Below are 27,301 nucleotides of genomic sequence, written 5' to 3'. Positions count from 1 at the left end.
CCAGGACTAAGCAAAAGTTGGTTTGGCTGGAACAGAGGGAACCATGAGGAAGAACACTACATATACAAAACACGTATGGTAAATCTCAGATGTAACAGAGATAGAAATCAATGAAAAAAAAGCAGGTAGTACAGCAGTGGTAGCAAATACATAAAAATAACAAGTCTGTCCCAGCCAGGAAGAAGACACCCCGGGCTCCCCTCTCTCTCATCATGCTCCTAACAAAGCACCTCCGAGGCAGTAAGGGGTTGTAACTGCCTCCTCCTGGGAAGGGTGACACGACACAGCTTACATCAGGAGAAGCACAGGAAAAGGGTGGATGACACCCACCCATTCTAGCCTGTGTGCATCATTGCAAGTGTAAAGTTACTATGCACTTCAGCCTTGGTATCTTTGTAACTGTACAAAAACCTAGTCTTTGATTAGGTTACTAATCCTTCAGCTAGATTATCAACAAATCCTTGGATAAGCATATAAGGAGTTCTTTTAGCCTGGGTGTTTGGTATGGTATTTCACCCTTGAGACTTGGTTGTACTTTGGATAAAAAAACCTTGAATGATTACAAATTAATCTGATAAGTTGACTGGTCAGAAATGAATCCCATCATTTAAGAACTGTCAAATTAGAAAACTAGAAATGTTCACTGGCAATTTTGAGTATTCTGTAGTGGACAAAACACCACCTTTCCTAGATACATTAAAGGAACTTCAGAGCACCCATACAATAGAAAGTGAAGTAATGATTTATGCAAAGGGGTAATTACCTTTTCATATACGTGAAATGCACAATCCACTTACACAGATACAGCCAAGGAACCTAAAGTCAATTTTCAGGCATGACTTAAAGAGATTTACGGAGCATAATGGGGTTTCCATTCTAATACCCCTTTTATAATCTTAAGATGATCCCCGCAATCTAAAATTTAGAATGATGTTTAAGGTCACATTCAGTCCTTGAACCAAAGTCAATGGGATTTTTTATTTATTTTTTATTATTAAAGACCACATGACCTCCCTTCAAGGGGAATCTGAATAGGTTGGCAATGACATCTTGTTCAACAAAAAACCTCACCAGGATTGGCCAAATATTCCTTGTTCAGACTGAATAAAGAACCTTCTACCAAGAGATGGCTTGTATGCCATCTTCCAAATTGTTTTCATCACATTTCCATAACTTTCCACATACAACAGAACATTCTTTCCTATCCTGGACAAAATACACAGCCAGATGGAGGCAGAAGTCATTTGCATCATTGCCTACGGAATAATATGACCTCATTGACTAAATAGTATAAACTATGCTAATTTGGCCCATAGAACAGTCCTGAAGATGGGATTGTCGTGCATCTCAATCAATCTCAGATTTTAGAGGACACTGGTTTGAAGAAATCATAGCCTGCCTATATGAAAGCAGGCTGAAAGCACTTTAACTGATGACTAGCACCCACAAAAGCATTAAAGCTTTTTGCTTTGAAAGACTTGACAAGATTTGCCTCCTAATATTTATGGCTCTAACATCTCTAAACACTTTCTCTATAAAACCTATGCCTGACTTTTTAAAAGCAGGGTTTTATGTCATCCCTTTCACAAATATACAAAGATTAAGATCTTCTGCCCATGTCCTTGCTGTTGTGTCAAGACTAAACAGTGGGCTGTGCAGTTTGGAATAAAACCACCTTTGATAAAGAGCTTAATAGAATTCCAGTTTAAAAGCTGGTGTTCTAATGAATAATTTTTAAGAGTCACTGATTTGAGAAATAGTTTACAAGTCTGGAGATGAAAGCTTTCTCATTTGACCTTTAGAACAGAAATTTCACTGGGATTTCTACTTCAGTGAAAAACACGTTTTGGAGGTAAACATCTTGCCATTGCCATCTAAACATTGCCTCTCCTCCCCCCCCACCTTGGAATATATTTTTTCTTGGACTTGAAACAAGGTACTGCCTGAGCAGCTTTACCAAGTGGCTAAGTCTGCTTTGGACTTCTTGATCTTTCCTCTTTCCCTGATCTTTCCTGCACAGAAACTGCTATCCTGCTTCAAGACACAAAAATTCTCAGATGAGCCTTTGCGCTGGGGATTTTCACAGTGGGGTTTGCTCTGAAGGCTCAACTTAACTATGCAATGGAGAAGAGATGCATTCCTGGAGGAGTCAAAGGTCTGAAGGCAAACCAGGCACTCTCAGAGAAGGCAAACTGTCTCCCATCCAGGAACAAGGGCTTGCAGCTACTCCCACCTGAGCCAGCAGTGAGCACGGATTAGGAAAGGGAAAAGTTGGTGTGCTGGAACATGAGCCAAGATATTACTCTCCTCGTAAGCTCTGCCCCTCACTCTCATCTCTGATCTATGTGTCATTTTGGACTTTGATGTCTGTACCTGGGTTCTCAAACTGAGACTATGTCTAAATCTTCCCAAGTGTTTCTGACCACCATCAACAAAAGACAGGCTGATTTGCCTATCCACATAGCTAAAATTCCTCCTTAGGCTTTTGCCTTGTCTTCTGGACTTCAACTGCTTTTCCTCAACGTTAACAATCCCACTGTCCAACACACCTCTAAGAGGAGCCACAGATCCTCATGCTGTGCTTGAACTGATTTCTCCTTCCTCCCTCACACCAAGCATGAGCTGCTTGTTGTCACCAGGATGGCTCTGCCTGCCACACTATGTCCTCAGCACCTCACTGGGATTTGAACCTTGCTTCCAAATAGGGAACAAGGCAGCCTCAAGTGCTTTTTTGCCTTCCTGCATGGCACTCACCTTATGGGAGAACAGAGGCTCTTAGCAGTGTCTGCAAGGCACCCACTGGTCTCCTCCAAAGCGAAATCACTCTTTTCTACGATGTTACCAAAAAAAGAAAGTTCATGATGATCTTTTTTTATGTTCCACTTCATAAAAGCTGCCCATTTACCTTCCTTCTATAGGAAACATTTCGAACGTTTGTTTTGAAGCAACTCTCCTGTGCCAGTTGGAATGCTGAGGACTCAGAAAATTTTATTTTATTACTTTAATCTGGAAAGCTGGGCAGACATTTCCCCTTGGGTTGACTTTGAACAGAGTTATTTCACTCTCAGAAGTTTTTATATTTTCCTAGCAAAACAGTGAGTTATTCTTATGCTTTCTCCCAGCACAGATGATTTTCCAATAGCCAGGAAGCAGTACTTCTGTTGGGGGAAGGAAATACTGCACAGCCCCCTCTCACTTCATAGCTGAGCATTAACACCACAGGCACCCCTTGTGTGCCCCCACTGGAGCATGCTCTCCTGCACCTTCTTACTTTGTGCAGATAAATGAATGCAAATTCAGGCCCCAAATAATGTAAAATAATGTGACAAAAGATCAGTCAGCTATAAATTTCAAAGAAAAATTTCCCTTTACTTGATGGAAACAGAAACGAAAAAGACCCTACAGAGATCCTGATCCTCAGAGTATATCCAGTAGTTCAGCATGCCTGTGAAAATGCACATTATGATGCTAGTCAGCATCTCCTAGAGAGGAGATATTTCTTCATTCTGTTCATCTCTCATGTCTAATGAATTATGAAATGGCAGTCACGTTTGTTGCAGACAGGAAAAATAACATGGGACAACTTTTGACAAACATATTTAAAGCTCTGCTGTCTTTGCATGCCAATACTGACTCCCTGGTTCTGCTTCCAAGAAGGAAAACAGGAATGAAAAAATAAAACAACGAAGCAGCAGCCACTAAGATAAAATTGTTCTGCACTGGCCTTGCATCCCATCAATAGGAAAAGTCCTTTTCTTACAAAGACAGAGCCCACCTCTGGCCTTTGGGTATAGTCTACACTTGACCGGGGGGCATGTAACTGCTATTTTCTACACATTTTAAGACAACAGTGATTTGCACTGATACAGAATCAGTAAAGATCAACCTAAGGATAATAATTATTTCTTCAAACTAGGTAAATAGCATTATTTCATTTGACAGACCAGAGGATTTAGAGCAAAAAGGGGAGGTGTTACAAGAAGCATCCTACTAATTGAGATTCCTTGTCCTATTCTCTATCTGATGGATCAAAAAGACCAGGAAAAGTGATTACAACATACCACAAAAACATAATTTTATGGCTCTTCAGATGTTTGTGCCACTGTTTGGAAAATGTTTGGGAAGTTCTGTTACGGAAAAGAACCTGGACCAAAGGAAGCCTTAGTTGTGCCCACAGACAGAACGCAATGGTTCACAGACCTGACCTACCCCTAATGCCTGTAATGGAGACAGTCAGCAGGTGAGACTACTAGCTGTAGAAAATGATGCCCCAAATTAACTCCTGAATGATAAAAGAGTGGTGACAATGGATGTGTATGTCAAATCATGGGTGGGGATATAGCATGCTGCAACCCTGCCTGCTGCTGACTATACTGCAGACAAGAGTATCTACAGGATTGCTAATAAAAATGTTCAATATATCAACATTTGAAGGAAAGACTCTTATGAATGCTAATAATTATCCATAAGTCAAGGGAAATTTCTTTTAAATTTACAAGTTTGCTGTCCATCATATCCCATTTTGTTTTTTCAAGAAAGCAGGGCTTAAATTCACTGAATAACCAAGTTCCCTGAAGGGACACTGCACTCTTGTGTATACTGCTTTATATTGGCATCTACTTTCTCAGGCTACATAATTTATTGTCAGAATAGTAATTTAAATTTGCAGTTCATTTTCCTCTCTTATTTATGTGCCATTCTAGCTTTCATCAGAATAAGCCAGCTGGACATCAGTGATTTACAGAGGTAAGACTGCGCTCAATGAAGGTAGCTGGGGTACATTCTGAAGTTGTGCCAACCTGAAATTCCAATATCATCTATACAGCTATTCAACTGTTCCTATCCTTGGGTTTAAGAAGATATGCTCAGAAAAACATTCAGTAAGTTTAGTTACATTCAGAGGATTAATACTATTACTAAGGGCACATTATTATTCATAGTACACTACCATATTAATTTTCACGTTTAGCCTTCCAATAGTGGAAGAGATGTCAAATGATGTGCATTGATTCTCTAATAACCCAGGGGTAAGCAGCCAAACAGGCCACCGGTGGGAGCTACCTTGCTGGTAACACAGGCAATTTGTAAACGCTTCTAGAAAGAGAAAGAACAGGAAATTTTTGCTGATAAGTAGCACAGTAGCAGATCCTGCACAAAGCCATGGGAAAGTAGAGAAAAAATGACAAAGTCTTGCTCTCTCCTTACCTTACTGTGGGAGCTTTACACTGTTTTCTTTATTAACTATACACTGAGCATACAAAAAGAAGGGTGGTATTAAGTTAGCAGGTGAGATGTCAAAGTGACTGATTAAGCCTAAGGTCAGAAGATCTTAAATGTAGAGAGATCGACTCCACTTCAAAGTGAAATTGTCCCAAATACTTGGGCTCAGAACCTCAATACTTACTGCTTCAGAATTCAGAACATCAGAGAAAACATGAAATCTCTCATTTCCTTCGAGGTGGAGTCAGAGTTTTCCACAGCACCATGACATGATTTAGCACAAAGATAATTATCTCAAGACTAGAAAGAATTTTACATAACAGCAGAACTCTTAGCAAGGAAAGCTTACATCAGTGGACCTTGGCACACTGGGCCTAAATGGGTCAATTTAAGCATTCATTTTAAACAAACACCTACATCTACATTTAGTTCTGAAAATTCAGCCCCTAGATATAAATATATATAATTTGAATAGACGTTATTTTACATAGTAAATGCACAGTTAATAAATATGGGGAGAGACAGGAAGAACTGTCAAGCCAGTGCCGTGGTGTGCCCTAAATTTCTACAACACAAGGGAAATCAAGGCGCTGCGATGGACCTGTGATCTTAAGCTCAAGACTCAACTATGTGCAGATTTGGGTGACCACAGAGGATTCTATGAGGCTCTGAAGGCAGTGTATGGACCCACATTCCAGGTTCAAAGCCCCTTACTTGGTGCAGATGGCCAAACGCTTCTTACAGATAAAATCTCCATCCTGAATCGTTGGTCGAACATTTCAAACCCTCTTTAGTCTAATCGTGTAGTCCAAGGTGAAGGAATCCAGCACATTCCAACACCAAAAACAAACCCCACAAAACCAACCAACACAAAAACCAACACACCCCACCAAAAAACAACCAACACCCACCAACAACACACAAAAAACCCAACCACCAACACCACCAAAAAAAAACAACAACCCAAACACCAAACCCCCCACAAAACCAAAACAAACAACAACCCCACCAAAACCAAAAACAACCCCACCACACACAACCCAACAAACACACAACCCACAACAAACAAACACAAACCACAACAACACAACCCACACAAACCCAAACCACCCAACCCAACCCCCCCACACAAACACCCACAACCCACCACAACAAAAAACAACCACCACCCAAAAAACCCACACCCACAAAGACAGTTCAGCAGTTCAGCTACGGAAGCATCATCCTCGAGCCACGATCGACAAGAGATAGACAACAGAATAGCAAAGGCATAAGAGCCTTGGAAAACTCCATAAAAGAGTCTGGTGTAATAAACACCTGAAGAAAAACAAACACACAACCAACACCAACAACACACACCACACCCACCCAACCCACACCCCACAACAAACACCAACACAAACAACCACCCCAAACACCACACCCCCCCCAACAACACACACCAACAAACCACCACCAAACCAAAAAACAACCAAACCCCACCCACCCAAACCCACACCAAACAAAATTATGGAGCGATGCCCACAGGCGCTGGCAGCAGCTCTCACAGCTCCTGGCCACAGCCCTCTGACACGTCCCTGTGCAGTGCTCCCCACTGTCAGCAGCACTATTTCTGCATGATATAAACTGAAATACACTTCCCTAAATAACACTTGCAGGCTCACAAGATAACTAGCTTTGAGAGAAGGTGCACTGATTATTTACAAATGCCCCACCACTGCTTTAAGTAATAATATATTCATCTTATTTACAACCCTTGGGTGGAAACAAAGCAGGTATAAAATACTGTGTTTCTGTTGTAAGTTAAGGGTCCTTCTATCACTGATGGAAGTAAAGTAGGTTATATATCTATACTCTGCTACATGCTCCCTGTTGGTCCTATTCATAAAAAAAAAAGAGAAAAAAGAGCTTCTGTGAGGCTTAGCCTAGTTTTCCACCCATTGGAGACTGTGCACCAAAGGTGCAGAGGTTGGGAGCTGATTCTCTAATGTCACCGTCTGCACTTTGCACAGCTGGGTTAAGAGTTCAGCAAGGAGAGAAACATTGGGAAATACGTGCACAAAGAAAGACTCAAATAAATTTGCTTGTTCCTTTGTTAAGAACACCCCCTGTATGTCATCAACCCAGTCCTGGGGCCCAAGTAGCAGAAGTACCTGGTTTTGGGTAAGATCAGCAGGCCTTTTATTTATATAAATGCTATTTTTCCTTTAAAGGACATTGGAGGAGGAAGCAGGGACTCTATATGCATACAGGAAACAACACTCTTGAGCCCAATTTGTCATAATTAGCCCCAAACCTTATCAGATGGCCCAGAAAAACTTAATGTTATAACTATGCAGAAACAGGGACACCACAAGCAGCTTATGCCCTGCTCTCATCAGCTGTGACTTGACAGCTTCATGTGTATTATGGTGCATGGAATAAAACAGGGATGGCTATCATGTCCCAGCCATTCTGGTGGGAGAACGGAAGCCTGGGAAGATGGGCCTCTGGCAGTGGGCAGAAGTGCACATGCAGGCTCCAAAATAATGCTTTATTTGCAGAGTTTCAGGAGCTACAAAACAACTGTTCCTTTAGGAAGAATGAAAAGTTTAGGAAAACCCTCTTGCCAGAGAATCTGTACCAAAACAGATTTATTTACTGGACCCAGGATTTAAGATGTGTCCTGTTTATCTGGGAAATACTATAATGAGCTTTGTTAGTGTCTCTGGAAACTGAAATAGGAAGGTCAGCCAAAGGAAGCAACGGCAGATGCTCTGCAGCATGGTGTCACTTGCTGATGCCACAGAACCGCTCCTCTGCACCACAATGAAGTCCTGAAGCCCCCTGTCTGGCCTGGATGTGCAGAGGCTTTGAAAGGCTTCAAAGGGGAAAAGAGACAGCAAAAGAGATGTTGGGGTACGTGAGGGACACCAGGCCATGGTAAGAAAACCAATTCCTGAAGATGTAAGAAAAAGTAAGAAAACTAGATTATTTAAGGCAGATTTACAGGTCTGGGTAAAAACAAACTCCAGTTCTTGTCTGGAAGTGAATTGTCACCAAACACTGGGGAGAAAGCACACTAACAAAAATGCCAGGAAAAGTGAATCAACCTGTGGGAAGAGCTGAAGATTTGAAGTTAAGGCTCTGAAAAAGTAGAAAGGAATCCTGAGTCAGAAATAGCCGAGCACAGTATTTCAATATTGGGGTGCAAACCAGCCTTGGAGCACAGGCATGCATGTCCTGTGGGGGTGGGTGCAGGCAGGCAGGGGTGCTCCCCCATCTTAGTGGATGCTGAAAACTCACAGCCCCACCTATCTACCCCACAGGGTCTTTTTGGCAAGTGCTCTCACAGAAATCCAGAACAGGGAGCCAGAAAAACGTGCCAAACTGGGTTTCTGCCCTTCACAAGCAGAAAGACCTTGAACAAAGAAACTTCCCGAAGAGGATGCGTGCAGGCAACCAGTGCTGCACACACGCACCATCCCAGCTGCAGCCCAGCTCCTGAAAAAGCCAGCCCAAACCCTCTGTCTCCTTAACTGCCAGGAGGTTTAAAACACATCATCTTTTCTCAACACTGAGACGTTAGTAATCACTGCGGAAGTGATTCAATTCGCGTGCCGAATGCCTCATTCAGCCGAGTGGCAGTGCACCGCTTCAATGATCAATCAATGCGACTGTTGTTGCACTTGTTTGTTTAGGCCAGGCGAGGCAGATACTCTGGTGGTTCTCTGAAAATGTTTTCATTATTAATTGTTCTTGAAAGAATTACTCCATTGATCATTTAATCTCCAAAAAGAAAATGAAGGCACATCAGGGCAATAAGAGGGTAAAACAGTAAAGAATGTGAGCAGCAATTATAATTTGTTTCTTAGCAACTAATAGCAAAAATTACGGGATTTGCTTGGGTGCAAGATATAACAAGAATCATTCCAGCAATGGGAATATTGAAGAAAATCCTTTTCAGTATTATGTTGGGAGTAATTTTCTTTTTCTACCATCACAGTGAAATTATTTTGGGATGGTAGGTCAAAGCCCCAAAGTATTCTCATTGCGACCACATTATTACTGTATTTTCTGCTACCATTTGCACTGCACATTGCTAAGTCCTAGCTGCTAATTCATGTGTAACAATTATTTTTGCAGAAACACTTCTATGAAACAACTTGCTTTATTAAAGTGTGGGGGAAACAGTTATCAGAAACAATAGTGTGATTCCCTGCAGTTCGGAGTATGTTCACGGAATCACAGAAGAAAGTTAAGAGCTTCTTTAAATGAATAAGACAATGGAAAATGTACAAAAGGTAAGTCTGAGGCTGCTGTTCTGGTTAGCAGTGGAAAGAAGCCCACCTCCAAACCCTGACCTCCAGGCATGGTTTAACCTTCAAATAGAGTGAAACAGTTCAGGATAAATTCCATACACAAAACCGGCTATTTCACTTGACCAGGGCTGTCTGGAGGAGGAGAAGACCTTTCCCCCTTTCATTTAATCCCACCTGCCTGCATCCCCAGGCTCCCTGGGGCAGCACAACAATGCTTTGCTGCTGCTCCAGCATCCCCCGAGATCGCCTCCCTTCACCCTCATCATCCCCTTTCCTGAAGCCTCATTTCTGTTCTAAATACTGGTACCTCAGCCCCCTGGACACCTCAATATTGTTTTTGCCAACTGCAGAAAATACCCATAGCATTAGAATGGACCTGATTTGAAGGAAACTCTTTCACAGAAAATTGCTACTGGTTGGAAAGGCATGGATTTTCAGAGAAGTGTCTCTGTGCATAGCAGGAGGAAGGACACCAACCATAATCTCCATGCAGGGGTGTGACAATGTGAAAAATGCTAAAATCCCCTGAAAAGTAGACCCCATTTCTCTAACAGCTTATCTTTCACAGGCATCACTTTTAGGCAGTTTTTATAACAACAGGGGACAAAACAATGATATGACTGAAGATCTGCACCAACCTGAACTTGATTTTCCTCTCTGGATACTCATTTCACAATCAGCAGCGTGTGACAAACAACAGTACTGATGAGAAAGGCAACAGCTACTGCATGGCTACTTGCTCGCTCTGCAGAGGGTTCACTTAAGGCAGTATTACTGCAGGTAGCACTGTCTTTGTGTATTTTCAGGTTAAACTGTAAATCTTACTGAGGAATTTAGGGCCAAATTGAGCCTAGTTATCACAGCAGGGAAAGGATATTTCATCTACCAGTACTGGGGATGGCTCCACAGGAGAAGACAAAGGTCATATGCCAGGAAAGCAGAGTGGAGCCTTGGCCCTGTCCTGGGGATGCATTAGCTGCTGCAGGCAGAGGTGGCAATTGAGCAGACACAGTCTGCAGACCCCTGGGGTGGGGGTGAGGGCACAGGGGTGGACAGAGTGACCCTGTACACTGCTCCTGGAGCCATGCAGGATGCCTGGTTTCAAAGCTTTGATGGTAGAAAACAAACTGTGGCCTCAGCAATGTAGAACAAATATCAAAGTTAGTCTCTTCAAAGTTATATATATCCAGTTAATCTTTCATTCAAGTCACTAGATGGGGCTTTGACCAACCTGGTTTAGTAGGTGCTCCCTCCACTCCTGTGGCAGGGGGTTGGAACTGGATGGTCCTTAAGGTCCCTTTCAACTCAGAACATTCTGTGATTCCGTGATTAGAGATGCTATTCTACATAATAAATCAACTGAAACGTAAAACAGTAATTGCTATTCTCTTTGCTGGGGCAAGTCATGTCTCATTTATTCCATCACATCAACGTGACCATAAAAGTAAAGTTCTGGACATCACTTAGCAAAGAATTACAAACAGAAGGGAAAACCTTATTTAGCCCTATTTCCCCTGAACCCACTTCCAGAAGTGTTGCTCATTTTGACCGGTTTTGACTACCTGGCCCCTTTCTGTTGGACAAACCTTTGGTTAAACCAGAGCAAATCCAAAGACAAGAGTCACAAATCATGGGGAAGCTGGCACTCTCCACATGCACCCTCACATGGAAATAGTATGGAGGCTTCTACAAAGGCATTTCTGGTGAAAAGATGCCTGGCTCACATTCTCAAACCACGATCCTTTGGACTTGTAGCATACTCAATGTAGCAGTGAAAGGGGGAGAAACAGGTCTGAAAGCCCTTGGGTCATTACCTGCACAGGGCATGGAGTGCAAGCATACTCTGGATGATCAGCAGTAGGTGCTAGCAAGTAAGATCAGGACTAGCAAAGGCCACCAAAATAGCTGAAACTAAATCTTAATGCATAGTTCTCCAAATGTATACTCCCAAGAAGGGTCTGCAAATGTTTTGCAGAAGAGGCTAGCAAGCTTCTGTAGGGAAGGGCATCGATGCTGCCTTGCAGTGGGGACAGACAAACTCTTGCAGCCTTTCCCAGGACTTCATGTGGTTTTATGTCTGTGGAGGTGTTCAGTAGAAACGCGACTTCCAGCACCTGTGTGCACTAATATTCCATTCTGTAAATGATCTCACAGTCAGTAGAAATAACATGGCAAGGACACTCATTAAAAGTGCATCCTGCTCACAGTGTACCGCTACACACTGAGCTTTACCGCTCTCCTGCCCATGGCCAACAGCTGATCAGCACCTCCCAGTCATGCCAAAAAGAGAACAGGGGCTGAGCTGGCAGCACAACTTGCAAGTTCATCGTTTTCTGAGGGGTATGGTCCAACTCTGGTGCCACTAAAAATCAATACAGGTTTTATCTTCGACTTAAATTGAAGCAGGATCCTGGCCATAGTAAACAGCTTTAATGATGTCTAAATGGGTGGGTACATCTGTAAACTGCCTCATCAGAGCTACACTCCTTTCCAGGCATAACTTCTCATTGATTTCAGTGCTATTTCCGAACAGAAACTACAGTACAGTGAATAAAATTGTCAAGCTAAGCCCCATCCCCTAAAATAAAAAGCACATAATTTAATCTAGTTCAACTGTGTTTTCGTATATCATTTTGGAAAAGCCATTATTAGAATCCATACTCAGGAGTTTAAAGCTTTTTTTTATTTTCTGAAAGCCTGTACTGCTTTAAGCACAGGGTTTAGGGTAACATTAATCCATATTCTGTTACTGTGGCACAGCAGATTCCTCACTTTATGAAAATATGTTCAATTTCAGAGACAACTACCACTGGGTAAAAAAAAAAAAAAAAAAGGAAAGAAAAAAGAAACAAAGTAGGCAAGAGAAAGAGAAAAAAAGAACAAATGTGAAATGCGACATATCACAAAGCAAGTATTGGGGGAAAATACTAGCACTTTTATCATAATGAGTTTGTAACCTAAATACATATTTAAAGGATTAAATTGCTGACCTTTTCTGACCTCCACAGAAGGTTAAATAGCTAGATCACAGTTTAATCTTCAGTGAAAACACCAGAGGAGAATAATACTGCCCTTGAAGAATGAACGACCTTATTTTACTGATACCCCAAGATTCAAAATTTAACTCTTTCTTTCTCTTGAGAGAGCTTGCTTTCTCTTGAGAGAAAGAAAGCTCCAAACCCCAGACATTAGTCTCAACAGACCCAGCATAACTTTCCTCAGAAATAAATATGAGAGAACATGAACATAAAAATCACACAACACACAACCAGGATGGAAAATATGAGATTGCTTGGATGAAGGGGGAAGCTACGGACAGTTAAGTGGTACCATCCTGAGTCTGTAATCATATGGCTTTCCACAGTTAAATCATAATATGTGACACAGTGGAGCATAAGAGAGTAAGCTGAAGTGCTAGACCTGGGTCAGAGACTTCATGATCAATCTAGGTGCTGGACAAGGGTGTAAACTAAAGGAAAAAGAAAAAAAAACAACAACTCAATAAAAGGGAAGAATCTGAGAGCAAAAGGGTTTAAGAGAGAGCTCCAGTAGCTACAACGAGTCTGCCCCAAACAGAGTTTTAGGTAATTCCATGCAGAACCTACAGAAGGCCATGCAAAAATGATCACGTCTGGAATAAAACTACAGAAAGGCATGCAGTTATATTAAACTGTGCTACTGCATCCACACATCTCAGATGTCAAGGCTGAAAACCACACATTACTAATATGGATGCCCATTTTTATTGGTTCTTAGAGGCAGAGCTTTTGTAATAAACTGCTCTGTGTATTTTGTAAGTTAGCTAGTTCTGGTTGCAATCCCTTTCATTATACAAGACAAAATGACTTACTGCTTTGTGAAAGCACAGATCCTACCTTCACAAATGTTATTTCTTTTTATTTAATCTAAATGTTTCTAGTCCCATTATGCTGTTTTATCAATCTAAAATAAATTTTAAGAATTAAAAATAATAAATTTATTCAAGCTCCCCATAATTACTTTAACTGGAAAAGAACAAGCTTTGGTTTTGAATTCAAACTTCTTAACTATGAAACAGTCAAGCCAAATTTGTATTTGGTCAGCTACAAAATTTGAAAGGTTTTGGGCACATATATCATTGATCAAGATAGATAAACTGATCAGAATTTAACTAATGCTGTGTATCTGAAGCAAAGACAAAATGTGAAAGGCTTCTTACTCTTCTGCAGAATTCTCTGTGTTTGCAAGCCCTTGATTAATAACCACCTAAGACTTTAAACAAGCAGGGACATTGATGTATTTCACTACTCAAGTAGTCTGTGGATACTGCACTTTCCAGCATCAGGATCCTCCCTTCTAGTCCCATATCCTGAACTTTGAGGCTCGGGACCAGAGTCTGAAAAGCTGCGACCTGGGTACCCAGCTTCTTCTTAAATTCTTTATTTCAGCAAACAGCACAACTCCAGCCAATGGGGAGTCGAGATGCTCTGCTCTGAGTAACAACGCTTCCCAGGCTCACCCTGTTAGCTAGCAGAAGGCCACAGTCTGTAAGACAGAGCCTGCTGTGAGACACATGGTCTCCAGAGAAGCAGACCAGCACAGTATTTATGAAGCAATCACCTTGACATACTGAAACCTGAATTGATGAGACTGGTCTGTAGGAAGCTGTTCATTACCCATTCAGAGCAAAAACACACCTTTAGTCATGGAAAACCACAAGCAGGTCATAAGCAAAAGGATAATATATTGTGAACTACACAGGGAGACAGAGGACTTGACTTTACTCACAGTAATATTTCCCATTACTCATCTCTCTATATTGTATGAACCTGTTTATTGGCATTTTTACCTTTTCATTTTTGTAGCTGGAGCACATCAGCTTCTCTCACCAGTCAGTCAAAAGCATCTTTCATTAAGCTCTACTGAAAGCCCAGCTCACCATTACAGATAGCGTCACGTCTGGGAACAGACTGCCTTGAACTCCTGCACTGTACACGTAAGGACGTTTCACAGCAGGCCCTTCTGTAATTACTAAGCTGCTATGTACAGCCCTCCCAGGGCAACGGCACAGAGAAATCACACAGATGATGGATGAATAAACCCATGTATCTATTCTCTGCCTTCACCTTCACAACTACATGAGAAAAAAGATGACTCGCTGTCCTGTGCTATCATCTTCCAACTCTTAGTGACTTTATCTTTTAACTTGAAATGGTTTTACATAATTTCATATAATGCTAATTCATATAATGCTAATCAAGACCTGTGTCTTTTGTTATCCTTAGCTTTTGACAAGAAGCTGCAACCCTGATTTAACCCAAAATATGTATAAAGCAGGCTGCTTTCCTTTTTACCCACAGACTTACAAAATATCACCCATACCTGAAAGTACTTGTACCCAAGTAGTGAAATGTAGGACCTGTGGAAACTGTTATTGTGAATTTATTCCTTACAAAGAGTATGATCCTTCAAATAATTTTAAGCTTTAATTCTTCAATGAAAGAAAAATCAATGGTGAAATCCCATTTGCCACTATTTTCCAAGGTGGCCTCTTTCTCAGGAAATAAGAGATTTCATTTTGCATACCACTTATAATTTTATCTAAATCATCATAAACCAAGGCAGCTATTTCTCATTCACATTTCCCCTGTAATCCAGATGTTTCCTCTAAGCCATGAACTGCTCAGACAATACATATTAATGCATTAAAAAAGGTTAGGAAAGGAGTCATTGCTCTCTCCATGTTTCCAGCATGCTGCAGGAATGGAGGCCGCATTCTTACTTACAAGCAAACTGAAGCTTTGCTTCTCTGCTGACAATCGTTCCAAACGGGTTTGTTGCTACACACTGGTATGTTCCAGTATCTTGGGTTTTATTGGGATTATTGATCAACAGGTTGCCTTCCACCACGCTGTAGCGGTAATCCATACCAATGTCAATACTGGTTCCATTTAACTTCCACCTACAGCACAAAATGCCAAAGTCATATTCTTGTAATATTAATGGACACTCTTTGGTATTTGAAAATACAACATGAAGTAAATACAGATTTAAAACATCTTTGACTACTTAATACAAAAAATAAGGCATGAAAATGCAAATATCCTACGCAGTATTGAAATAGTCCAGTATTTAAGTGAAAGAGCAATATCCTTGACATATATTTCAGCCTCTGATATGATTAATGTTTTGTAGTTGCTAGTGCTGCTGCTCCTTGGAATTAATCATTTTGCAAGGGGAAGTCCTAGGAACAGAATCTTTAAATCATTCATGTCCACTGAGTTGTTTTTTTTTTTAACTCTCCCAACTTGCTGGCTGTTTGCTTTTGAATTTCAGAGAATTCACTCAACAGCAGATGTTGTCACAAACTGGGGCACTGGCAAATTCCAGCACCGTGTTGCCCCTATTACAACAATGCTCATCTCCACCAGCCCTCCACAGAGCATACAAGGGCACCACAGCTGCAGAGCAGCTCTCTCTCCCAGAACGTACAGAGGAACAACTGGAGCATGTTTGTACCTGTGAATCAACAGAGTTTATTGCATTAAATAGTAGGTTGTGTCAGAAGACAGCATGTTGGCTGAGGTCTAATGACTCTAATCTGTTTCAATTGGCATTTACTTTGGTGGAAAAAAAAAGAAAAAGAGAAATGTGCAGAAGAAAAAAAACCCAGCAGCCAAAATGATTTACAGCAGCAACATCACAGTAGCAGTATAGCACCTTTTTTGTAAGGATTCCAACACAGTTACTAAGGCTGAAAGCAATTACAAGCTTTGTCCATGTTTATGGAAAAGGATGGTTAAGTTGGGAGCCAAGACTATTTATAATCCCTTCATAACCTTTTTGAACTCCTATTCAAAATCTGCAATTGCTCTGCAATACGCAGTGAGCTCCTGATGCCTTTTCTTTTTGTTACCAGTACTGTGATAGGCTCCAGGGGCATCGCAGAGTTATAGTGCATGATACACACAGGAGAATGGTTCCCGGGGGTTACTGGTGTAAGCACGGAGATCCTGCCAAATAATAGTTAAACATTCAACAAACCCAATGGTTGGCCTGGGATTTCCTTTTACTTCGCAGCTCAGCTTCACTTTCTTTTCCTCTGAATCCAAGGGGAAAATCATGTTGTTGGGCTCCTGAAGGAAAACTGGCCCATGCAGTGTATTGTCATCTGCATTGAACAGAGGAAAAATGTGACATATACTTAATGGAATCTCCATGTACCTAGTTTTAAAATACAAAATAGAGGCCATGTATCATTCACCCCAGAAAAGACGTGATAATGACACTTTATTTTATAATAGCCATATTTATTTTTTTTTTCCCAAAAAGCCACTGAACATCATGTGGAGTCAACATTCTCAAATATGTCTGTGCACTAAATAGAGCACAGACCAAAGTGTTACCCAGAGTTCAAATGAATGGAATGAATAGCATGATTCTATTGCCATAGCAAAGCTCACTTCAAATCAGAATGCTTATTTTCACCTTTAAGAAATGAAATCTTTTCACTGTAAACTAAAAAACTCCACATTATTAAATACAGCTATGCAGTAACATGAGCCAGAGGTTTCCCAGCATTTACTGCCCTAAGCAATTCCCTCCATTACAACTGGTGCTGGTACCCTGGACTGAAACCATTTTGCAGTCATGGGGTGTAACTGAGCATGAGCCCCTTAAAGGGGCCGTGTAAACCCTGTTCCACCTTTTGCCCTTTCCCAGCTGTGATGCCACAGGGATCTCTGAGGTACATCTTGCTATGTTCCCCATGAAAGAAGGTCCTGAGTGCCCAGTAAGAACTGCACCAACAAGCACATTACATGCTTGTGCACTTCAGGCCATTAAAAACTCACACTAAATATAGGTAGAGTGAAAACATTTTGATGAAACAACCTGACATGACCTTCAAAGATTTCAGTAGTCATTTAACAGCAATCCAAAACTGGGGACTACTTATAGGAGCTTTCCTTGTATGGACGTTTGTTTTTTACTTTACAAATACATTTTAGTATTTTGTGTTATTAGTTCCTTCATATCTTCTTTTCTTTCACATCAAACATTTGCAATTGTTATCTGATTAATTTATCCCTTTTCTTATTCTTTTCCAAACCTTGGTAACAGGAATGGTCCCAAGGTACAGCTTTTCTCTGCCTGCCACTATGCAGTTAGAGTACAAGACTTCATGAAATAAACCAATATTGCTCAAAACACCCACAAAAAGCTACAACGTAAATTCACCGCTCTCCATCTGTATTACACTGTCTGTATTACACTTTCATTTTCACAGTAACTGCTCAGAACATAAAGGGAACCAAATTTTCTTCCCTGAAAAAAATCAGCTATCTTGCCTTCACTGAGACTTTTCCACTCATCGGTGTCAATGTCTAGCTGGCTTCCCTAGGTACAATGCAAGCATGAATGCAGTGAAACTACTCCTGGTCAGAAAGGCTTCCAGGTGAATGGAAGGAGCTTTGTTTTAGCATTTTTTGAAGCTTTATGATCATGTTCTGCCCTATCATCTTTACAGCATACTTTTGTCCTTTCAGAGTACCAGATGGCAAAGGGCAGTTGTTCAGGCCATCATGGTGCTGTTGCTGGTACCCACAGTTCCTTTGCTGCCCAGAGCAGGGACTTACATGGGTACAAGCACAGATGGCATGCTGGCCAGGGCAGCCATGCTGCTGTCTAATTGGCTGCCAGGAGTCCAACTTGAGGGGTATGCAGGGAATTTGTGGGTACAGGAGGTCAGAGAAGAATGAACATATAAAATACAAAGATAATGGGATGTATACAAAAACAACAAAGAAAAAGGATTGAGCAGAAGACAATGCATCTTTCTGGTGGAAGGAGGGTGAGAATGCGAATAGCCCTCATATCTTCTGACACTGGCAAAACAGCTGGATTTATTATAGAAAAGAACAATAGCTCTGTACTCCAGGGAGAAGATTCTGTGGTCTCCACAGAAGGATTTCAGAGAGGCTTTGCCAGAAGATTATAATGGAGCAACCACTCTCTCATGTCTCCTCCCTAAGGCACTGCCACAAAAGAGAATGCACTAAGCACACGGTCATATCAGTTGTATTTATCTTTATTTTTAATTATATGTTAACAATATCTGACTGAGCCTCATCTATTCAAAACACATTTCACATATTCTCTAGCTTTAAAATTATACTTGTGTGCAACTTACTGTTGCTAGCAGAAAAATATAATAATAACTATAAAGCATACAGGGCTAGATTATGCTATCCTGAGTCGTTTCCGAGACCCAGGGCTGCTTCACTTAGTCTCATTCACTGTTAGAAAGAATATTATAATCTAGCCCATAAAGATTATAGCTCTGATTACTGTATTAATAGGTTTGAAAACAAGAGAATTTAAATACATTTTAATTTACCCAGTCTTCTAACTGTAAAATGTAGAAGCAGGTCTGGTGCTCAGGTCCTGGCTGCGAGTTGCTTCAACTCCCATAGGCAAGGATCTTGGCTGTGCTGGGATAGGCACATGCTGACCATCCTGGATCACCCACTTAGTGAACCATGCTGACTCAGGTATGTGTGATATCAGATGTGTCATCTGCCTCACACCCCACAAAGGACTCAACTCACACTACACTGTTATTTGCTGTTATTTCAATTATAGTGTGTCAATTTATACCACATCACGCTAGAGATCAGATTCTTGGTCTTCCTCCCATCATAAGAAAATACACCTTGCATTAAGAAGTAGATAGCTCACCTAACTGAGCCAGGAAACACACACACAACCAAACCTAAGGGTCCAAATATGTCCCCATATGTTCAGGTTCACTTAGCTGCAGGATCAGGGCCCAGACTGTCATGGTGTAGTGTCCCTGGTTGAGACATTGGTCTTAAAGGTATAATGAAACTGGTCTGCATGATGCAAGTGTTTGAAAGAAAGTTACATTTGTAAGAAACATTATAATCTGCCTAATTAGTGAGCAAGGTAGAATTTAGAAAACACATCAGACAAAAGGCAGAGAACTACAGAGGCAGGAATAGTAAAAAATGGGAGAAAAACCTAAATACTCAATTTGCCTAAGTTAAACTAGAAGCTCACAAAAGATCAAATGAAACCACCCTCTACATATTACATCTGCTGTTGACACTGTTTAACATTCAGCTTTTACATGGAGAAAAAATGCTTGCCCTTCCTGTTAGCCCGCAAGAAGAGAAGCCCTGGTTCAACTACGACTTGGTTTTCCAGACAAAGGCACTGGATAAGGAAGGGAGAAGCTCTGAAAACAGCTGCCAGCGTATCAGGGGACCAGAAGAGGAGAAACATTGGGTAGATGGAATTAGTTTGGGTGCCTTTCTTCTTTCTTTTATTGCTGCCTGTGTATAACCAAGATAAGCAAGTCCAAACTATTTAATCTTCAGCCTGTAGAGTCCTTTTGCTACAGTCTAATACGTGACTGAAATCACTGCAGCCCAGATCCTAACAGTATGTGAGGAGAGCTGAGCCACAGTAGCTCACACAAGGGGATGATCTGGTTCAAGGAACACTAAATAAGTCACTAATAAATAAAACAAACTGCTGCCTAGATTCTTAACAGACAGAAAACTAAAAGCACCTGTCCCATAAACAGTCCACTTTGACTAACTTATGTTACTGTGTAGAAAAGAATCTCAGGTGTGTAGTTTGTTCACAGGGAAATGCCTTTGCGCTATTGCAGTACCTTGTTTTGTGGCAGCAAAGTTTTGTTATCCAGAGAATGTAAAAATATGAACTTTGCAATTTTTTTTTTTTTTTTTGTTATTGTATTAATAAAAGTGGTAACTTCATTTCTATTGCAATCACACTCAGGGACTCTCAATCACAGTGTGACATAACACATTTTTACCTTGTAACTAAGTAACACTACTAGCCTCCAGATCCACAGAAGCCCACCAATGCTAGAAGGAGGCTATTTCCTGAGCTTATCAGGCTTTTCTTTTGCCCTTCTTTTCAGGTTGTGCTTACCAAGCTGTCTTTTTGTCATTTCATTGCACAGTGCATATATGTATATACACATGAAAACTGCTCAGTTATTTTAGCTCGCTTGGCCCTTTATGATATTCAGCTGCTGCTGCATAACCTGTGCTACTCCTTACACATTTGTTACTGTCCTGGGAAAATACAATAAGTAATCTTCCCAGACAAGCTAACTGTTGAGACACTCTCCCAGTGACAGATTTTATTTTTCTGAGTTACGTTTCTTTTGCTGGAGCCTGAAATGAGTTAACCCAGAATGAACACTGAGCTGCCCTCAGCTTAAGACAAGTTGCAAACAAGATTGGTTACCAAAAAGCATTTTTTTCCTCCCTGTCAGATGAAACAAATGTACTACTGCTCTGCTTCTGCCTCCTTTGAGGGAAGTGTATTTCTTTCAGCAAGATGCAGGATATAGGAAATTTCAGTAGATTTCATGATAAAATAAGACATTTTTAAACACAGTACAAGATGTATGCCCATATGCTATTGGACAGAATGTGATAGATAATTTAGAAGAACATTCTGCTAACCTAGCTTCTGCTGAAATATATTCTCCCCCCCCCCCAGTGATTCACAAAATACATTAAAAAAGGCCAGATTAATTTCAATACATTCCAAATGAAGGGTATATTTTCTGTGTCCCTCCACTACCCTAAACCTGAGTGCCAGCACATCCAATAAGATGCTAAGTGCTTGTCTTTCTGTGCTTTTGAGGAACTGAAATGTGAATGCCAGCTGAGGTTAATTCACATGAACAGGTGAAACCATTCCTATTCTCTCCGAACATTAAGCCTGGTGACAGATATCGTTACCTAAATAGAACTGCTTTAATTCTCATTGAAAGTTATGGCCAATCTGAGAGAAGGTTTAATTGAATATTCCACACTGTAGGGAAAGATAATAACTAAACTGAAGAGAGAATTCTTGGAGTATATCCCGTATAAATGATAAAAATCCTTTCCTTGTTTGCTGCTGAGGGAATTGGTTTCTGCTATGTACGCTTCATACAGTGCTACAGCCGGTATTTCTTCAAGACATAACTGCACCTTGGGAAGAGCAACTCTTCAGGAAACTGAGAAGTGAAATGGATAGGACGGCTCAAGGGCATCAGTGATTAACACAACAGCCTGAATTTCAAGGTTAGCCAGCTGCGTTACATCCTTCTGAGCAGGAAAAGACTAAATCGAATGGCTTGCTCTTTATTTTTTGCCTATCACTTCTATTAACATCAACTGCACATACAAATGGTGCTCACAGCTTTGAAATTACAAGAAAGAAATTTTTACACCAGGTAGATCCACTCCAAATAAGTCTGTTAGGCTTCTCAATGAACAAGACCTCCTAAAGGTGTTTCCCATTGAAAAGAAACAAAAAATGTATTTAAATGAAAGGAGATCGAAAAAGTCATGTATGAAGTATTATTTTTAAGGGAAGGGCCTCATAGCTCTGCATCTCTGGAGATGATCACCAGCCTGTTTTCACCATTGGGGTGCTAACTGTTCCTGCTTACCACTGCACCATGGCTGTCCCACATCTTTAAGAAAGAAAAATAGTCAAGAATAACAAAAAGAATGGAACAACAACCAGATACTTTCAGCAAAGCTGAAGCAAATGATGAGACTTTCCCCCTCCTTCTCATCATCACCCCACCACTGCATAAGATGCATTTTCTGCAGTTCCACTGTAATACTCTGAGCTGTGGGAGCAAAACACCCATGCAATGATCCTGTTTGAGGCATCCTCTGCAGGCTTGCTTATGGGGCAAGAAGCTGGATGAGTAAGAGAGCCACCACCTCTCTCCTGACTGCTTGCAGCACCAGGGTGCAGGATTGGGCTTGCTCTGGAGCACCCTACAGGTCTCCAATAGGGACTCCAAGCCAGCTCCTCCCACTGTCACTTCTTTTCTGACATAATCTTATTTCCCAGATCACTGCTGTACCAAGTGCACTTAAAGTGGGAATCCATGCTTGACAAGTAGCATCTGAGAGGCAAGTATCTGATGCCTGAGTTCAAAATGAGTGAGATATTCCTCACAGACAGTAACGCAACCATAAGCATCCAGAAGACAGGAAGAAATAAATCTTCATTGTCATAAATGCTGGCATGGGAGAGCTCCAGAATTTGAAATGGAAACAGTAATGATCTGACAACACTACTTATGGGTGACCCAAGTATCTGGAGCAGTTTGAATTAAAGGCAGGGTCGAACACATTCACCTCAATGCAAGTGTGCTCTGACCTCTGAGGGAAGCCCGGGGTCCAGCAGCTCAGGAGAGGTCAGGAGCCAGCCCACCAGCCATCTCTGCCCTGGGTCCTGCTGTGAATGTGCAAATGCCAACCGCAGGTGAGGCTCCAGCTCGGGGAGCTCAGCTGTGAAACCTCTCATTCAGCCTGCCTGCCTGCACCACAGCAGTACTGTAATTTCACCTACTTAAAAGCCACATGATTAATTATAGGAGATGCCAGCAAGTTAGCACTTTTCAAATAAAGTCTTGGTACCTGATCCACACACATGCAAAAGCAGCAAGTTTTTCCTGTGCCTCATTTACTAAGTCTAGACAGCCAGGAGGAGGCAGTTCCCAATGCAGCGTAATGAGTGACTTGTCCTACAACAAAAACCTTATTTAATAGGATGTAATTTGTGTTCTCTTAGTAAGTCAACAGCATGATTATCACCACAGATGTTCTCTTTAGTGTATGATAAAAGCACATTTCTCCATTACTGCAGAAAATCACAAGTTTCTTCTCCAAGTGCCTTCTCCCTGAGTCATCACAGCCAACAACAGGAAAATAAACAGATAAACTTGCATTGCTCCATTAAGGATGATACAGCCCACAGTAGAGCTATGAATAATTATGAGACAGTAACAACAGTAATAATAACAGTAGTGCAATAGAACAGCACTGGGACATCTGCAGGTCCTCTGCCAAAAGATCAGATACAAAAGGTAACACAGAACTGGCCTCCTATTTATTAATGACCAGGTTATTTGTTGACCTCCAGTGCTGAAGCAGTAAAAATAATCAAAGAGATATTTTTGAAAGATACTTTTAAATACCTAAATAATAATCAGGCTTGTTCTGATGTCTTATAAGTTAAGCTCTAGCCCTGAGGAAATAATTCAGCACAGTTATATATACAACCCCAGAAACACAGCATTATGACAGGAAATTAAAATTCTGCCCTTACCTAGCACAATACATCTACTGTTTCCATTGAGCAGTAATAAATAAATAAACAAGGGCACATTTTTCTTCTTGAAGTAACAAAGACATACATTCTGCTTTTGAGATGAAAAATACCACAGTTTCACCGGCTTCACAAAAGCTGCTGCATAACACATCTATTCTGAATGTGTTCAAACCTACTCTGTCACTAGGAATAAGAACTCTAAACCTGAATTATCTAAAACCCTACATTAAACTGCTTGTTCCTCTACACTTAACTATGGGATGGAGACAGCTCAAATTATCTTTGTTGTTGTGCACATGCAGCTCTCATGGATTTGAGCTGTGACCAGAAATCCACATGCCAGAATGCCTTTAGCATGTTCCTGAACTGAGCCCTGGTCAAAACACGACTTGCCTCCTCTTCAATTGTTGGATAAATTTTCCTCAGTTTTCTTTTTCATTCTCCCCTATGACCATTGTTATAACAACTCAGAGTATTGTGTCAGTACTTAATTCGTCAAATCTACTGGTTACAAGAGAAAAAACAGTCATACTCTCACATCAGCTCATGTTCTTGTTTCACAAGTGTACGTGGAGAAAAATGAACATATTCATGCGACCAAACTCTGGGGCTATTACTTCCTGTGTGAATGGAAGTGAAACAACAGGTATGATGGACATCACCTGCATGGGCTGTGCTCATTTACATGCAGCTCCCTGCTACGTACTTCAACTGCAGCTGAACATCTTGAAAATGACGCTTACTTACCAATGCAAATATCATTTTGCCAATCTGCTTTTGAATATTGTATATTTAAGAATTGAGTTCAGAACATCTCCAATTACTGGATTACATAGAGCCTTAGATGAAACACTTGTGTTTAATCTGTTTAATTGGTTATGTGCTTTTTAATTCTTTCAACTCAATACATGACACTTTCAACTGAGAAGGTCAGTCAGTGACAGAGAAATTGGTTCTTAAGGGAGATGCAATTGTAGCTCATGGTGTACTCCATTCATGGCACTAATTTTAACCACTGACGAGCAGCTTTGAGACAACTTGCCTCAATCCATTATCCTCATCCATCACCACGCATGCAGGTGATGGCCACAGTGGGGGTAGCAGCTACATCCCATGCCTGATGAATTATGGCCTCAGATACTCACAGCCCTGTGCCACCAGCAGTGGTGGCTTCCAGAGCTGTTTGTAACCTCTCAGGAAAAGCACAGGCAAAGTCCAACCATGAGGACTGCTCCCAGGATCTATGAATTCTGACTGCATCTGTATCTTGTAGCTAGAAATCGATACTGGGCTGATTTTTTTTCCATCCCTGTTGAAAACAAGTCCTGGATGCAACAGGCGAAGACTACAATTCAGGTTGAAAATGGCTTTTGCCTAGTAAAAGACCTGAATCTGTTAAATTCTTTCAGAAAGATGTTGCTAACATCCTAGACTGCTAGAAGTCTTTATATTCACACTTGATCATAGAATCATAGAATAGTTAGGGCTGGAAAGGCCCTTAAGATCATCTAGTTCTAACCCCCCTGCCATGGGCAGGGACACCTCACACTAAACCATGCCACCCAAGGCTTCATCCAACCTGGCCTTAAACACTGCCAGGGATGGAGCATTCACAACTTCCCTGGGCAACCCATTCCAGTGCCTCACCACCCTTACAGTAAAGAACTTTCTCCTTACATCCAATCTAAAATCAGTTTGACATTACCTTCACTCTGATCAAGCCCCAGTACAGCACATTACTGTGCACACAAAGTTGCCTTTAACCCTTCTTGAATTTCCTCCTAAGCCTGCACTTTTATAGAGCTATTTGTGGATAAAGTATTGTAAATACCTTAAAGGTCTGTACTAATTACCTATTGATTTAACGTGTTGATATAATTGCTGTCTTCCAAGAGCACATACTATTGTAAGATATTTTCAGTTGTCTTGAATATGACTGGGACTATGAAGTGAATATTTAAAAAACAGGCAGAATTAGTAGGTGTTTGTGCATATTTTAAAGCTCCGTATTTCCCTTCTGAAATACCTCCCTGAACTTCAATTGATTTTAATCTTTCATGTAATAACAAAAGTGTGTAAAAGCCAGGCTAACAAACGCTATCCTCCCCACCCCACCAGTGGACAGTAAAAAGCTATAAAACGGTCACATTGAAGCCTTTTTCCTTTAAAATCCTGGAGCCTTAGAAAAGAGAAGTCCCTGGGGCAACAACCTATAATCTCTGTATCATCTGTTGCTTGAAAAACAAAGACAACTCTGGCAGTGTGTACAGGCTCTCAGTTGATGGAAGAGCCCAGCTTCACAGAATTCTCCAAGGTGAAAGGAACTGTCTCTGACGCATCGCTTCAAGGTGAAGCCTGCTTTTGTTTTCAGGTTTAAAACATTAGCGACTGTACGAAGTAAAACTGATTCCTGTCAACATTTTCTCCAGCTATTTACAGAGAGGTTTAGGCAATGGATTCCCTTCTGAAACATCTGTGAATACGCAGATTGAATTACCAGCAACTTGTGAGCAGTGCAATACTGCTCCTGGGTAGCAGCAAGCAAGGGACCATCAGATTGGCACACTTAGAGCAAAAGATCAGTAATGTCATTTGCACTGTGCCACTGGTTAGAAAATGCAGGTATGGTGGTTCAGTTTGTCAACAGAGCACCGCAAATATTGTTTATTCTGGGTCATGAGCACACACTTTGCAATTATTACAAGAAAACATAATGCTGTATACAAGAGAAGAGATCAGGGATGACTTTGACACTTTGCTGCACAGTATTAAGAGCAGTGCTGAGAGCTGCTCTAATAAGCCTTTGCTTATGCCCAGAGTACATAGTACTGCTGAGTAATTATAGGAATATCAGAAACGCTTTCCTAGCAGACCAGCATTCAGCTAGCATGCTTGACTTACTACCAACCAACACGCACAAAATATGAGCAAAGCAGAGAGTAAACCATCTATTTCTTAGCTCAATACAAAACATGTATATTTCTCCTTGTCTGCTTGGTTTTGGCAATACTTGAACATTTGCTTATCCCTGAGGAAGACTAAAACACGACAAAGGAATTGTTTCATCATCTCCACCTGTTGGAGTTGCGTCTTCTCCCATGTTAGTCAACTGAAAGTGCTAGTCAGATGCTGTTAAGATGTGCAGCTTTTGTTTAACTGACAACCATTTAGTAGAGGTGAGTATATGAAAGCAGAGACTGCGGAATTAACACAGCAGTGGCACTAAATTGTAAATACATTGTTGCAAAAAAACCTTGTGATTTGCAATTTCTCTATCTGATTTTCAATCTAACAAAAGAGTAAGAAAAGAGCACATGAGAGATGAGTACAGTTTCTCCCAAGATACTGCAGTCGTGGCTATGAAGGAGAGCACTTGTTCATTTTCAAGCCCAGGGAAGGATGCAGGACCACCACACCTGTACTTCAGCAGTGGAGCCTTTCACAGCCCCTCCCAAACTCCTTGAGATATGTAGCTCCCTACAGCATGTGCCAGTTACAAATTCAGCATGATGTTTCACACATGGCCCCATGAGCAAATACTTCATATTCAGTAACATACTCAGAATAAGGTAAGCATGGGGCTTGTGTCCTTCCTATCTGACTACTGGCACAGG

At 41.1% G+C, this 27,301-nt stretch overlaps 1 protein-coding gene across 4 annotated transcripts in view; it reads right to left on the bottom strand.

The window, feature by feature from the left end:
- The window catches only part of LOC133217001 (contactin-4), a 341,090-nt gene that overhangs the window by 115,699 nt on the left and 198,090 nt on the right, over nt 1-27,301 (bottom strand). For all 4 annotated transcript variants that reach the window (XM_061362129.1, XM_061362133.1, XM_061362130.1 and 1 more), the window contains 2 exons: nt 16,545-16,671; nt 15,287-15,462 (listed from right to left, as the gene is read on the bottom strand). In XM_061362129.1, coding sequence (XP_061218113.1) covers nt 15,287-15,462; nt 16,545-16,671 — 303 coding nt within the window. The remainder of the gene's footprint in view (nt 1-15,286; nt 15,463-16,544; nt 16,672-27,301) is intronic.

The sequence above is a fragment of the Neopsephotus bourkii genome, unplaced genomic scaffold, assembly GCF_033783945.1.
Source record: "Neopsephotus bourkii isolate Nb327-2 ecotype Australia unplaced genomic scaffold, CSIRO-AGI_Nbou_v1 NB_1080, whole genome shotgun sequence".
Classification (NCBI taxonomy): domain Eukaryota; kingdom Metazoa; phylum Chordata; class Aves; order Psittaciformes; family Psittacidae; genus Neopsephotus; species Neopsephotus bourkii.
Note: the sequence above shows the minus strand (reverse complement) of the source record. Positions and strands in the feature narration are given on the sequence as shown.